This window comes from Anabas testudineus, chromosome 19 (genome assembly GCF_900324465.2).
Source record: "Anabas testudineus chromosome 19, fAnaTes1.2, whole genome shotgun sequence".
NCBI classification, from domain to species: domain Eukaryota; kingdom Metazoa; phylum Chordata; class Actinopteri; order Anabantiformes; family Anabantidae; genus Anabas; species Anabas testudineus.
In genome coordinates, this window is record NC_046628.1 from 15,076,864 (window position 1) to 15,090,585 (window position 13,722).

The 13,722-nt window shown below is 39.7% G+C and overlaps 1 protein-coding gene across 12 annotated transcripts in view; it reads left to right on the forward strand.

The window, feature by feature from the left end:
* LOC113156217 (ankyrin-3-like) overlaps positions 1-13,722 on the forward strand; it is a 104,217-nt gene that overhangs the window by 72,256 nt on the left and 18,239 nt on the right. For 9 of the 12 annotated variants that reach the window (XM_026351187.1, XM_026351180.1, XM_026351186.1 and 6 more), the window contains 10 exons: positions 2,715-2,939; positions 5,738-5,892; positions 5,984-6,195; positions 6,895-7,102; positions 7,376-7,472; positions 7,590-7,818; positions 8,124-8,249; positions 9,061-9,183; positions 9,695-9,721; positions 10,336-10,417. In XM_026351187.1, coding sequence (XP_026206972.1) covers positions 2,715-2,939; positions 5,738-5,892; positions 5,984-6,195; positions 6,895-7,102; positions 7,376-7,472; positions 7,590-7,818; positions 8,124-8,249; positions 9,061-9,183; positions 9,695-9,721; positions 10,336-10,417 — 1,484 coding nt within the window. The remainder of the gene's footprint in view (positions 1-2,714; positions 2,940-5,737; positions 5,893-5,983; positions 6,196-6,894; positions 7,103-7,375; positions 7,473-7,589; positions 7,819-8,123; positions 8,250-9,060; positions 9,184-9,694; positions 9,722-10,335; positions 10,418-13,722) is intronic. The other 3 variants (XM_026351184.1, XM_026351185.1, XM_026351190.1) reach the window with 1 other exon arrangement.

Sequence of the window (13,722 nt, forward strand, 5' to 3'; positions counted from 1 at the left end):
ATGTGAAAGGCTACCTGGATAAAGGCACATGTACTACGAAATACACATTGTTCATTGTATATTTTCTCTTTCTCACTGTTTTTCCTCCAAAGAAAGCAGCTCCTACTTGCAGAAGTTTCTCTTCACACACTCTCTGAATCTCTAGTTATTTCAAATAAGTTGTTCACTCCCATCCTTTAATTGTACTCTGCAAACGTTTTGGCAGTAAAAGTAAAGTGAGGATACTTTCCAACCTAATGTCGTGAGAACTTCTTCCTCAGTTCTTCTGCGTCAGTGACATCTGTCTCTTCGTCTAATCTCAGACCGACTCCATGATGTTTGCAGAGTCTTTACCATCTGTTGGTAGACGTCATGATCTTTTTGTTGCTGAAGATAGTCCTTTATGCCTGTATTTTTGAGCACACTGTCATGATAGAGACACCTCCCTGGTGGTATTATATGATTGATAAGTATTTAAACAACTATGCAGCTGTGCATAAAATGATGGTACAGTACTGTCTATGTCTACAAACTGCTCAAGATTAGATCTTAAAAGAGATCAATTAAAAAAACACTGATGCAGGGGCAGATCTGCCTGTTACTCACCAAACTGTGGAAATTAATGAGTTTTAATTTAAAGCAACATTTTGACATTTGGGAAAATGTCCTTATTCTGTCAGACGACAAAACTGAGACAATGTTCTTCTGTAAATAAAGAAAAAAGAAGGAACATTCAGAAGATCTGAGCTAACGTCCTTCCTGACATAAGATATCAATCCTCTCATCTACATCATAGTCAGCTGTGCCTCCAAGCAAATAAGTGTCTTTCCCAAACTGTTGAACCACTTCTTCAAAGGACTCCTAATCGTCTTCTCAGTGGTACTTCCAATGAAAAATCTCTGTTATTGACCTGTCGCTCCTGCATTGCTTTGTTGTCCATCCTGCAGTTTTTCCTCTCCGCTCCCGCAGTACGACAGCAGGTGATTAACTGTGATTGGTTGCCCTCTTCATCACCACCACTACTCTGTGTTACTTCCTGTGGCATCACACCCTCCCCTCTCTGTCCACTCATAACATCTGTGTTTGCTCTTCTCACATACAGTGGCGAGAAAAAGTATGTGAACCTTTTAGAACGTCATGGTTTTCTGCATTCATTTGTCATCAAAAGATAATTCTGATCTATCATGTTTTTTGAGAACAACCATAAAAACCCTTTGAATAATGACCTCAAAACAGCTAATTGAAGTCAGGTGTTTGCATAAGTTAAGAAAATTAGTTTGGAGGTGTGGACTGAAGCTACGTCGACTGACACAAACCACTCTAACTCTTTAGGTTTGCTCCCCACAACAATACGCTTATGTGAGCCATGCCTCGCTAAAAGGAGCTTTCAGAGGATCAACGATCAAGAATTGATGATTTACATGAAGCTGGAAAGGGTCACAAAGTGATGTCAAAGACTTTAGAAATTCGCCAGTCTACAGTTAAACAATCTACAAATGGAGGTAAAGAAACAACCCCGACAGGCAGACAAAGATTTGAAGGCATCAGTGGAACAGTGCTAACATCTGTGTTCATAGGTCTACAGTATGTAAAACATTGAACAAGCAAAATCTGCCTTTTGGAGCGGCCAAGTCAGAGCCCAGCTATTCATTCCAAAGGTTCTCTTACTTTTTCAACTATCACTTTGAAGTTTTTATGGTTTTTCTCAATAAAGAAGATCAGATCACATTTTATGACAAATTAATGCAGAAAACCGTCAAATTCTAAAAGTTTCACCTACTTTTTTTTTGCCACTGTACGAACTGTGTTACAAACCTGACGTAAAGTGGTGTGGGGTTTTTTGGCCTGTGTGTTTATTCTTTGTGTTTGGAGTAAATTGTCTTACATATTTTCTTGAGATGCTGCAAGAACTGGCAGAATGTGACTTTGGGGAGATTGGAACGACCTGGTGTTGTGCTTTAGTTACAGCTGGATGTCAGTGATGGTCTAGCAGGACGTTCTCCTCTTTAGATTTAGATCAAATGGTCAAGAGTCAGTCGCCAGTTAAAAACAGTCCTGTGTGAGTTTGAGTGTTTTCTAATCTGTGAGTGGATGTACTACAGTTCATACACTATTTGTGCTACATATAAACTAACATGACCCAAATTGCATGGTGTGAATCTGTGTGTGAGCTTCTTCTTTAAGTTAAGATGAGTTAAACACAGAATTATGCCACCTTTTAATATCGGTAAAACACAGGTGACATTGGAAGCTCCTGTGTTGGCGGTATTGGCTGTGTACGTTATATTAATTGACATAAAACAATTATATATTTGCATTCAGTGTAGTCATTGAGCCATCAGTCCTGTTTAATGTATTATAAAAATCACATCTTTCTACTGGTAACCACCACTTGTTGAAGCACAGTCAGAGCCAACACAGAAAACTCCTTACATTTCAGTTCTTCCTTCCTTCTTTATCTCTTCTCTCTTTTTCTCACACTGTGTGTTTTGAAGATCACAGCATGGAACGCGACCTCACCTCAACTAAAGACCCTCTCTCTCCATCAATGCTGCTGTTAAACTTATAAAACTGTTTATTATTATTAATGATTTTCTCTATCCTTCCCTCTGTGTCTCTGGTTTTCTCTTTTTCCTCCCTTCTTTGGCCTCTCTGCTCGATTGAGAGATGACTTCTCTCTTTCCTCTATCACTTTTTGTTTCTTCTTGTCCTCCTTCCTTTTCCTTCTCCTTCAGGTTCCTGGTCAGCTTCATGGTCGACGCAAGAGGCGGTTCCATGAGAGGAAGTCGTCACAATGGCATGCGCATCATCATCCCACCCAGAAAGTGCACAGCGCCCACCAGGATCACCTGTCGACTGGTCAAGAGGCACAAACTAGCGTCGCCTCCTCCGATGGTGGAAGGAGAAGGCCTGGCTAGCCGGCTGGTTGAGGTTGGTCCAGCAGGAGCGCAGTTCCTTGGGTAAAAATGATTTTTTTTTCTCACTAGTATTAATGTTGCTTAATTGCTTAATTCTGTCCACTGTAGTTCAGTACCTCAACATCTCCCTCCCTGTGCTTTTTGCCATCATCATTTCCGACCATCTGCATTTACATTTGAAAGTGTGAATGTGTGTATGCGCATTATGACGTGTGGTAGCTGCTGCTTGATTTGCAGTTTAAAGGAACAATATGTAGCACTGACGGGGTTTAGGTTGGTATTGTGGTCCAATTTCAATCAACTCACTCCAAGTCTCTGAAAACATATTGTTGAATTTAACAGATAACCTATCAGTCATTTCAAATATAATGAAAGTGTTAGAAAGTTTTTAAAAGAAGTGTACTCCAAGTAGATTCCTTTTTTCTTTGTGAGAAGTTGAACTTAAACTTAGATTTTATAAATGACACTTGTAATTGTTGCTTATTAGTTTTTTTCATCAACTATTTAATTAAGGACTTCAACATTAGAATATCTTTCCATCAATGCTAACCATTCATTAACATTAGATCTTTACTAGTAAGAGATGGTACTAAACAAGCTGTAAGAGCATATAGAAACTCTCACGTGCATGTTTAGCCAAACTGCAACAATGGAACTGTGCAGAACATGTAAATAATACATAAAGGAGGACCCTTTAATGATATATATATATATATATATATATATATATATATATATATATATATATATATATATATATATATATATATATATATATATATATCTTTCACTGGTAAAAAAGGACTAGAAATCAATTTATTACTGATACAAAACTAGAATTCAGTGGTGTGTGCTCTTACTGATTTTACCGGTGTGTCTTTTGTGTATATGTGTGTTTCATTATCTTGTGGACACAGTAAACTACATCTTCCCAGAAAGCTGCCAGCCCTTAATGAAGGCGAGAGCCTGGTTAGTCCAGTGCTACAGCTGGGACCCAGAGGAACTAGATTTGTTGGGTAGGAACCAAACATAGCACCCCCCGTCCTTACCCCTCTGCTCCTCTCCCTCCTGTACCTCCCACCTCCTCCGAGAAAACGACATGACTGAGGCTGATTCATGCTGATGGATATGATTATTTTACCCATCTTCGTTGACTTTAATTTCTTAGGTTACAACATTATTATCATATATGGTCGCCATGTAGTTTTGGGAAGAAATCTAAGAGATTTAACTACTACTACTACTTGTATTTAAAGTTGGTTAGAAGATGGGTCCACCACAGCAATTCATTCTAGCCTTATTTACAGTTCAGGGACAGACTCAGAATATAGTTTTCAGATATTCAAATTCTTCCTAAAACTACACAAACTAGTGTTAAATCCATTGCAGTTGCACCTTCATTTAGAGATCACTGTATTCTTTTGATTTCAGAGGCTTCTGATGTCACTGAAAAAGAAGGTTTTGAATGGCTGTTTGGACTGGACTGCGCTTGTTGGGCATGAGCCTTTTCCTCCTCAAGCCAAGCATCATCCTGCTTCCCATGATCTTACTTTACTTCACCTTTGAGATCAGTTTTATGTCATCCCACAGTATTTTGTGAAGTTGATTTCTAGAGTTTTTTTAGGTTTCACAAAAGACTTTATCATAAAGTATGAATTGTGAGATTGATTCCATCCACTTCTTAATAATATTATACACGAAGCAGTCACTTTGTTAGGTACGCCTGTACAATCTACTGCAATCAATGCAATTGTACCTCTACTGTATAAAGTCCATAAATTTGCCAACCTCTCAATTTAATGTGTAATACTATTGAAAGACAAAACATTATTTCCCTTTACCCCATATTCACCAGAAGGCATTTAGAAATGCCAGCACAGAGTCCTGCTGACTGTTGTCCCAGCCCCAGCGTGTACATAAAAACAGCTGGTGCATATGGGCAGTTTTACTTGTAAACGGATGCTGTGCAGAATGGTGTTCATCCTCACAGCATTCTGGGATGACAGAGTTTTTCCATAGTCACCACTCTGACTAAAGTAGTATGTGTGACCACTGGAAGTTTTTTAATCCCAAACACTAATCAGACATAGGCACTTAAGTTTAATTTAATTAGAAAAAGTGTATAAATACTATAATATAAACAGAAAAAAATGCATCTTTTAACACACAGCTGGAATCGTAAGAAGTGGAATTTCAGCCAGAACCTCTTAGTAGACGGATAATCTACACAGATTGTTGAATCTTCAGTTCCTGGTCAGTCTTTCGTCATTTTAAAAAATCTCCTGGACACATTTCTTTGCCACAAGGACAACATTAAATCATGAAATCTTAATCTTAATCTCATGATTGAAAGATTAGCATATTGGACCCCAGAAGTTGATAATTAATAATAATTTTGTGAGTCCCTTTGCTAAAGGTATAATCAGTGAATATAGTTCCTCTGGTTCCCCTTCACAGTGTGTATTTTATTCTGGTCTATTTCTTTCTCTACTCTGAGGACTCTTAAAACAAAAAGTCTTCAGGCTAGACCTTGTTCATCCTTCTCTCTTATGTTGCATTTATGACTTGTTGACGTAAGGGCTGTGCAGCTTTCTCCTCCAACCCCTTATTCCATTTCATCTGTCTTGTCAAGTCATGCCAGGTGATAACATGCACTCTGAATGTCCCATCGAACTGCAGCACCGCCACAGCTTTCTTTACAAAGCCACACTGTCATCAGCAGAGCACAGCTCATTCATATATGTACAGTATGTTTTTGAGACCAGTGTCATTCAGTGACCTAATTCATATTTCACTATTTTCAGACCCTAACCATATTTCCATAACATGTACCTCTCCAGGCCTGTAATTGTGGAGATTCCCCATTTTGGCTCGATGCGGGGCCAAGAGAGAGAACTGATCCTGCTGCGCAGCGAGAACGGAGAAACCTGGAAAGAGCATCTCTACGACTGTAAGACTGATGATCTCAATCAGCTCCTCAATGGAATGGATGAAGGTAAAGCTCCCATTTTTACTTTTTTGTGCAATAGAATAAAAACTGCTTCACAACATGGTAATAAAATAATATATATTTTCCTCCTCTCTAGAGCTGGATAGTCCTGACGAGCTGGAGAGGAAAAGAATCTGCCGCATAGTCACCAAGGACTTCCCTCAGTACTTTGCTGTGGTGTCTCGTATCAGACAGGAGACCAATCAGATGGGGCCAGAGGGAGGGACTCTGCACAGCCAGTGCGTCCCATTGGTTCAAGCTTCTTTTCCTGAGGGGGCGTTAACAAAAAAGATTAAAGTTGGACTACAGGTGAGTTAAGAGATGTCAGGGCCGATGGGTGCAATGCATCTTTTAGTAAGGAGAACAAAACGGACAGTTTAGTTAAAGTCAGACAGCCAGTTAGTAATTTTAGTGTACCAGTAGTAGAAGGTTGTACTAGCACTAGCATCAGTGTTGGCAGCATTAGGGTTAGCGTCAGCAGCAGTGGTGCTGTCAGGGCTTATTACTAGTTGCAGCATTCAACTCATTTGTAGTGTTTGTAGTAGCTAGTTGTTATATTTGGCTTTAATTTATAGTGGTAATGTTAGCATTTGTAGCTATATTTATTTATTTGTAGTAGCACTGGTATTACTAGCAGTAGTTTTAATCAGAACAGTAGCATTACCATTAGTTCTCATATTAGCATTAACAGTTTCAGTACAATTAATAGTGATAATAAGTCATAGTAATATAGCAGTCATTATCAATATTAGCTTTAGCCTTGGCAGAATTAGGGTTAGCAGTAGTAATTAGTAATAGTAGTTTTAGTGGTAGTTGTATTAGCATTGGAAGTCGTTGTGTCAGCTGTATTTTCATTATAGAAGTAACAATAGGATCAAAGTAGTGACATAGTATTTTTAACAACAGTGTTAGCTTAAATTGCAATAGTAGAAATAGTTGTGAATTTATTATAATTTGTATGTTCACCATGTTGAGCACACATTCCTAATTTATTGTTGTCTTTTCCAGGCTCAGCCTGTTCCCGACGAGACTGTGAAGAAAATCCTTGGTAACCGAGCAACGTTCAGTCCCATCGTTACCGTGGAGCCCAGGAGACGGAAGTTCCACAAGCCCATCACCATGACGATCCCAGTCCCGCCTCTTTCAGGGGAGGGGCTCAGCAATGGCTACAAAGGAGACAGTACTCCCTGTCTCCGCCTTCTCTGTAGCATCACAGGTGTGTGCGTGTGTGTGTGTGTATATTCAGCTTAATTTAATTAAAGTTTCTATTTAATCTTACTTACAATAATGAACATTTATCTTGTTCTGCACATTAGTTTGATGAACAAGCAAAAAGAAAAACGACCTGCTAACGTCAGGGTGCAGTATAGTTTGCTTTTTAGCTGCAGGACAGCAAACAGCACGTAGCTGCAAATGTGACTTTGGTCTGGTTATGAGACTTCAGCTGGGTTAGATAGTGGTGTCGTTCTAATTTATGACTTTCTACCAGGTGGTACGTCCCCAGCACAGTGGGAAGACATCACAGGCACAACTCCTCTCACCTTCGTCAATGACTGTGTCTCCTTCACCACCAATGTTTCTGCCAGGTGAGTGTGTTACACTGTGCTTCTTCTGAAACAGCACGAAAACAAGTGCTTGAGACTGAATCTGTTGTACTTACTGTATCTCTGAATTGTTCATCATCTTATTTGTCTTTTGTGTAGGTTTTGGTTAGCAGACTGCCATCAGATACCAGAGACTGTGGGTCTGGCCACACAGCTGTACAGGGAGCTGATCTGTGTGCCCTACATGGCAAAGTTTGTGGTGTTTGCAAAGATGAACGACCCAGTGGAGTCCAGTCTCAGGTGCTTCTGTATGACGGACGACAAGGTGGACAAGACCTTGGAGCAGCAGGAGAATTTTGAGGAGGTGGCACGGAGCAAAGACATAGAGGTGTGGTTTATGTTCTCAATATCTATTGTTTTCCTGTCAAAATGAAAATTAGGAACTTTACACAATTCAAAAAATAGAAATCAACTAACAATATATTTAGTGTTCCAATTTTGACTTGTCTTTAAACCATTTATTCTACTTAGTCAATTAAGAAGCTAGTTACTAGTTACTTCGCAGATTAGCTTTATCTGATCAAGCGTACCTCACGACACCCAGCCGAGTACCTGTAGAAATAATAATGTTGTATGTTGCTTTTTATTGTTGCTTATCAATGTTGTTCTTACCATGTTGATGTGCTCACTCAGGTTCTGGAGGGCAGGCCCATTTATGTGGATTGTTATGGAAACTTGGTTCCTCTTACTAAAGCTGGTCAGCAGTTAGTTCTTAACTTCTACGCCTTCAAGGAGAACCGCTTGCCGTTCTGTGTCAAGGTACTCCAAAATGCACCCCATCACTGCCATGAAACCTGGAATGTGAAGTTTGAAAAATAATACTACATTTCACACAAATGAAGCAACTAGAATAATTTTGTTTCTGTTGCAGTGTAATGCTAAGTTGTGATTGAGCTCTGTTTGCCTTTATTGGCCTACTGGTACTTAGACTAGCTTTCAACAAAATCAACCCGGTTCACTAAGTATGACCTATTTCCCTTTTCCACATCTGAATAACCTTGTTATTGATTGACTCATTAATCACATCTCTGTTGTAATCAAAGCTTTTGTTTTTCGCTCCATGTTAACTATATCCAACAAAGTAGAGTACCTTTTTTAGAACATGTACAAATAGGGCTGTTTAATTATTCTTTATTCAACAAATGCTCAATTAGCAAACTAAAGCTGAAGATTACATGTCAAACCAAAGTCACAGTCAGAAATTTTGTTTTTGTCTTTTGCCATACTATAGGTAAAATGTTCTAAAGATTATTGTTTGGTCAAAGATGCAACAAATTTCCTTTACATTGCACAAGTGGTGTTTTTAATACAACCATCTTCTGCATCAATGCAATGCCACATATAATATTTAATGACATATCATTAAATATCATTAAAAGTAATGACTAAATCTGTATATAGAGCAGATTGTTGGGGAACAAATACAACATACTATATTAAAAATTGTATCTTTGCTGATGTTACGTGCTGAAATAATCCCTAATAACGTCAAACTCGGGTATTAATAAAAAAAAAAAAAGCTACCATCTTATAAAGGAATGTACATGAAGAAGCTGTTTTTTCTCTCTAGGTAAGAGATCCAAGCCAGGAGCCCTGTGGTCGTCTCACTTTCCTTAAAGAGTGTAAGACCACAAAGGGCCTTCCACAAACTGCCGTGTGCAACCTGAACATCACTCTACCTGCAGTGAAAAAGGTAAAGTAGCGTGAACTCACCATTCTCTGTTGTCACCTCCATATCCATGATCATGGGTAGGGTAGTTTCGGCCCCTATAACACAAATAGGTGAACGACAGAGAAAGACTTTGGCCAAACTGCCGCCACTGTGTCTTTTATCTGTTTAAAGCTTCTCTCTATATATTGGTTACCTATGCAGTGGATTTTTGTCATTGGCTGTTTTATTTAGTTCCCACTTACCTTTTGATTTAGATGACATGCTTTTGGCTGAAGGCTTTTGTGCAACAGGCTTTTTTGATTATCAGGCTGGCTTTTTTGTGGCTTGAGTTTATTTGCTGTTTTTCTACTGAGTGATTTTTATTTATGTGTGTGTGTTTGTATGATCAATTTTTTTTCCTTTGCTGAGTTTGCTCAAGTGGCTGCTCTTAGAGCTTCTGTCAATCACCCCTTTTTTCACACCCTGATGTTTCTTTTCCCCTGCTTTCCATTATGTTACTCCCCCTCTTTCTGCAATACATCTTGGGAACCAGGAAATGGAGTCAGATGCCGAGGACGAGGTAAACCACACCCTCCCCACCATGTGCTGTCCTCTGCGCTAAATCTTTAGTGGCCCTGCTCTGCTCATCATAGCCTTATTTTTCTGCTTCTACGAGAGCAATATAAGCTTCGTTTGTTCAAAGCAGATGTTTGGTGCTCAGTATTGCATGACATATTGTAGATATGAGAAACTATTTCTTTCAAACCAGTCCCTATTCCATACGCTCAACAGTATGTGATACGTACATACATACATAGTATGTGCTTTTAGAGATTAGACAAGATGTAACCTTTGCTAACCTTAAAACAGATTATTTAGATTTTTAAGTGCTTAGGTTTCTGGCTTCCAACTAAAGCTAATTTCACTAGCTTGGCTTAGCAACACTTAATGTAAGTCGCACTGTGGGCGCTTACAGACGTAGAAGTATGAAGTGCAGTGAAAACTCTTAAAGGAGAATTTGCTGCAGTACAGTTCAACTGTTGAATATGGGCTTTGTCTTTATGCTACTAACGCAGACTACTGGGTTTGCTTTACTTGACATTATAAGGCCCAAATGATTCTCATTTGTCAACGCTATAAAATGTAGGGTGACCTAGAACTGATAGGTTTTTGTGTTGTTTGCTATTGTTGCAGACTGAAAAGCCAGAGCGACGTCATACCTTTGCATCCCTAGCCTTACGTAAGCGCTACAGCTATCTGGCCGAGCCTGCACTGAGTGAGTTTGACATTTTCACTAACAAACCCTTTGATGATTATAACAAGGATACATAACAAGGATAAGTTAGTTTATTAACCATTGTAATAACCCTGTAAAATGCGTCATCAATATGTAGATAGATGTGATTTTCTTAATGTAATTAATACATATTTCTCATCTTACATAACATGCACTGTCCACATGCTTGTTTACAACAGGGTACATATTTTTGCATGGGTCAATGAGTGGTTTTTAAGTTTTTGTGCTGTGCTTGCCCACGTTGTGAGTTGGATTTGTCTGGTTGGTTTCCACTGCTGATTTGTAGAAGCTGAAATGCAGCAACATTAAAATTTTTCTTTGACTTACCAACACAATGTTAATGGCATTTTGGAAGGAGGTCAAAGTAAAATTTTTTTGTTTGTTTTTCATTTGTCGCCTATGAGTTCGAAGCTCTTTTGGCTTTGTGATGATGTGGCAGCTTTTTTGTGGGACAAAAATGCATGTTAGAAGTTCTTGAGTTTGGCTTTCTCTCAGGTGTTTCTTTTCAGTTTCCACAATCTATTTGTCACCAGAATTTATTGATCTTGCATGACAAAATGGGCCAAAACCTCAGTCTTGGAAAACACATTGTCATATTTTGTTTTTATCTAGTAATAAAAAATGACAACGTATGCAGCCCTTGGCTCTATTGTATCGTGTCTAAAATGTCTATCGGGAATCTATATAATTTTTGGATCAAACAGATAAAAGGCACTTTAAAAAGCAGATTGAAATTAGATCCAGCAGCCATACACTTATTTTAGAACATCTGAAGTCCAAAGAGAGAAGTTGTTTTTGTGTTAATCCTGGTCCATTTGTCCTGCCATTTTTCTGTTGTCAGTTGTCAGTTGTTAGTCGACACCATCGTCTTTGAAATCTTACTTTGCTGCTGTATGTGCTTTGTTTATTTCTTTCATTGTGTTGTTGCTGTCGTTCTTTGGATCATTTTTGAATCATCCAGTCTTGAATCACACAGGAACACAACTGTTTTTATCCATCTTAAGTTAATACTCAAAGATATTATAACAGCACTTCATAGAACTGCTATTTTCCTTCCTTGGTACTAGTTTAATACCAGGAATCACTGACCAAGTCTTCCTCCTCTGATCTCTTCTTCTTTCACGTTTTTTTTCCTCCTTCTTTTTTCTTCCCCAACATAATTTTCGTTGTTTTGTTTGTTACCTTCACTATTCTGCATTGTTTTATTTTTGTTTTTTCCCATTCCTACTTATTCATTATTTTTTACCAATTCATCTGAAGAAACAGCAGTTGAACGAAGCGCAGCAGCAAGAACACTGCCTGCTGGTTACCCTCACAAACCTGTCTTTCCAACCAGACCTTACCCACCATGGTCGACTGCTCCTATTACCGTCCCTGGCCAAACAAGGCCCGTCGGAGTGGGGGGTTCCCTCACCAGTACTGATTCACCGGCAGGCTCACCAGCTGCTTCTCCACTGAAATCTTCCTGGCCCCTATCCTCCCCATCACCTGCATGTCCTGCATCTATCAAAGCCACCCAGGGATCACCAGCAGTGTCATCTCCAGTTAAATCACTCAGCGACCTAGTGTCTTCATCCCCCATCAGGTCTTACAGGACTATGCCTTCACCCATTAAAACTGTGGTCCAACAGGGTCAGTACCCCGTCCAGGGGTCTGCCAGCCTAGTGTCCTCTGGAAGCCCATGTAAACTTGCCACAGATCCAGCATCTATAAAAAGTCTTGCTTCAGCATACACATCAAGGACTTCCCCACTTCACTCAACGCAAAATGTTTCTGTACCAGAGAGATCATCAACTCCTATGACAGCTCCAGTATCACCAAAGACACCTTACAACATATATAATGCTAATCTGCCTTTTAAAACTGCACTTGGGTCCACACTTGGCACAGATTTAGGGGCACCTAACCTTTCTTCTGTTAAAAGCATCTCCAGCCTGTCTTCTCTGAAAACCTCTGTAGATTCAACACTCTCTTCCCGGGGAGGAAGATCATCCATCTCATCTTTCTCCTCAACTGAGCAGACAACTATTGCTTCCTCAGAATTGTCCATGATGAACGGATCAGTCTCGCCTGTTAAATATTCGTCCTCCTCCTCCACACCATCCTGTCCTTCTTCACGCCATCTCTCAGAGAGAAGTAGCAGCCTTCAAGAGAGGATCCAAGCCACCACTCAGGCAGCAACCTCTGGTGTTAGTGCAGCCATAAATGAAGCGATAGACTCATACTCTGTCTCGGGCTATGGCACTCTTAAATCACTATCTTCCTCACGTAGATCTACAACAGCAAGTTCTGCTTATGGTACTCTGAGATCTGTAGCTGCCCCTTCCAACTCAGCAGTTTCATCTAATACGATGACTGTACCCGTGTATTCATTGGTCAATGTTATCCCAGACACGCTTGTCAAACCAGGGCCAGGGTCTTTTAAAATGGCACTGCCTGATTCCCCTCATGCCTCAACCTCATCTTCTTCCTCTATGTCTTCCTGTGTTACTGCATCAAAAATAAAGTCACAGTTGAAATCTCCTCCATTTATTACACCACCCATCATCCACCCAACTGCAGCTTCCAATCAGGAGATTCTGAAAGATGTAGCAGACATGAAGGAGGATCTGATCAGAATGACAGCTATCCTACAGACAGACACACAGACAGCAGCTAAAACTGTCCAAACGTCAAATACCGGCACTCCTAAAGAAACTAAGTTAGAGGATGAGGAGCCATTTACTTTGGTGGAAAAGGTGAAAGAAGACCTAGTCAAAGTCAGTGAGATATTACAGAAAGATATCACGAGTGAAAATAAGGTCACTTCAAGTAAAGAAAGAGTCTCAGAGGATGAGTGGGAGGAATTTTCCAAAGATGAGATCGAGGAGGCACAAAGACATACCCTCTCAGAGAATTACCCTACATATGATGAAAACTCACTTCTCCTCAAGCAACGCTCCCTGTCAAGCAAAGACCTAGAGTTGGCTAAAGTAGTAGATTTTTTAACAAATGACATTGGTGCTAGCTCACTTTCCAAAATGGCAGAGTTGAAATGCAGGTATGAGGAGGAGGTAAGAAAGGAAGGAGAAGAGAAACAGAAACGCATCCTCAAACCATCTATGTCAATACAAGAGCACAAACTCAAAATGCCTCCACCCATCTCAGGCATGATCAGGTCTCCCTCAGAAAAGGATCTAAGCAAACTTGTTGAGTCATATCAGGGGCCAGACACTATTTTGGAATCCCCCGAGGACCTCTCTCATGAGCAGGATAAAAGTCCTCTATCAGACAGTGGATTTGAG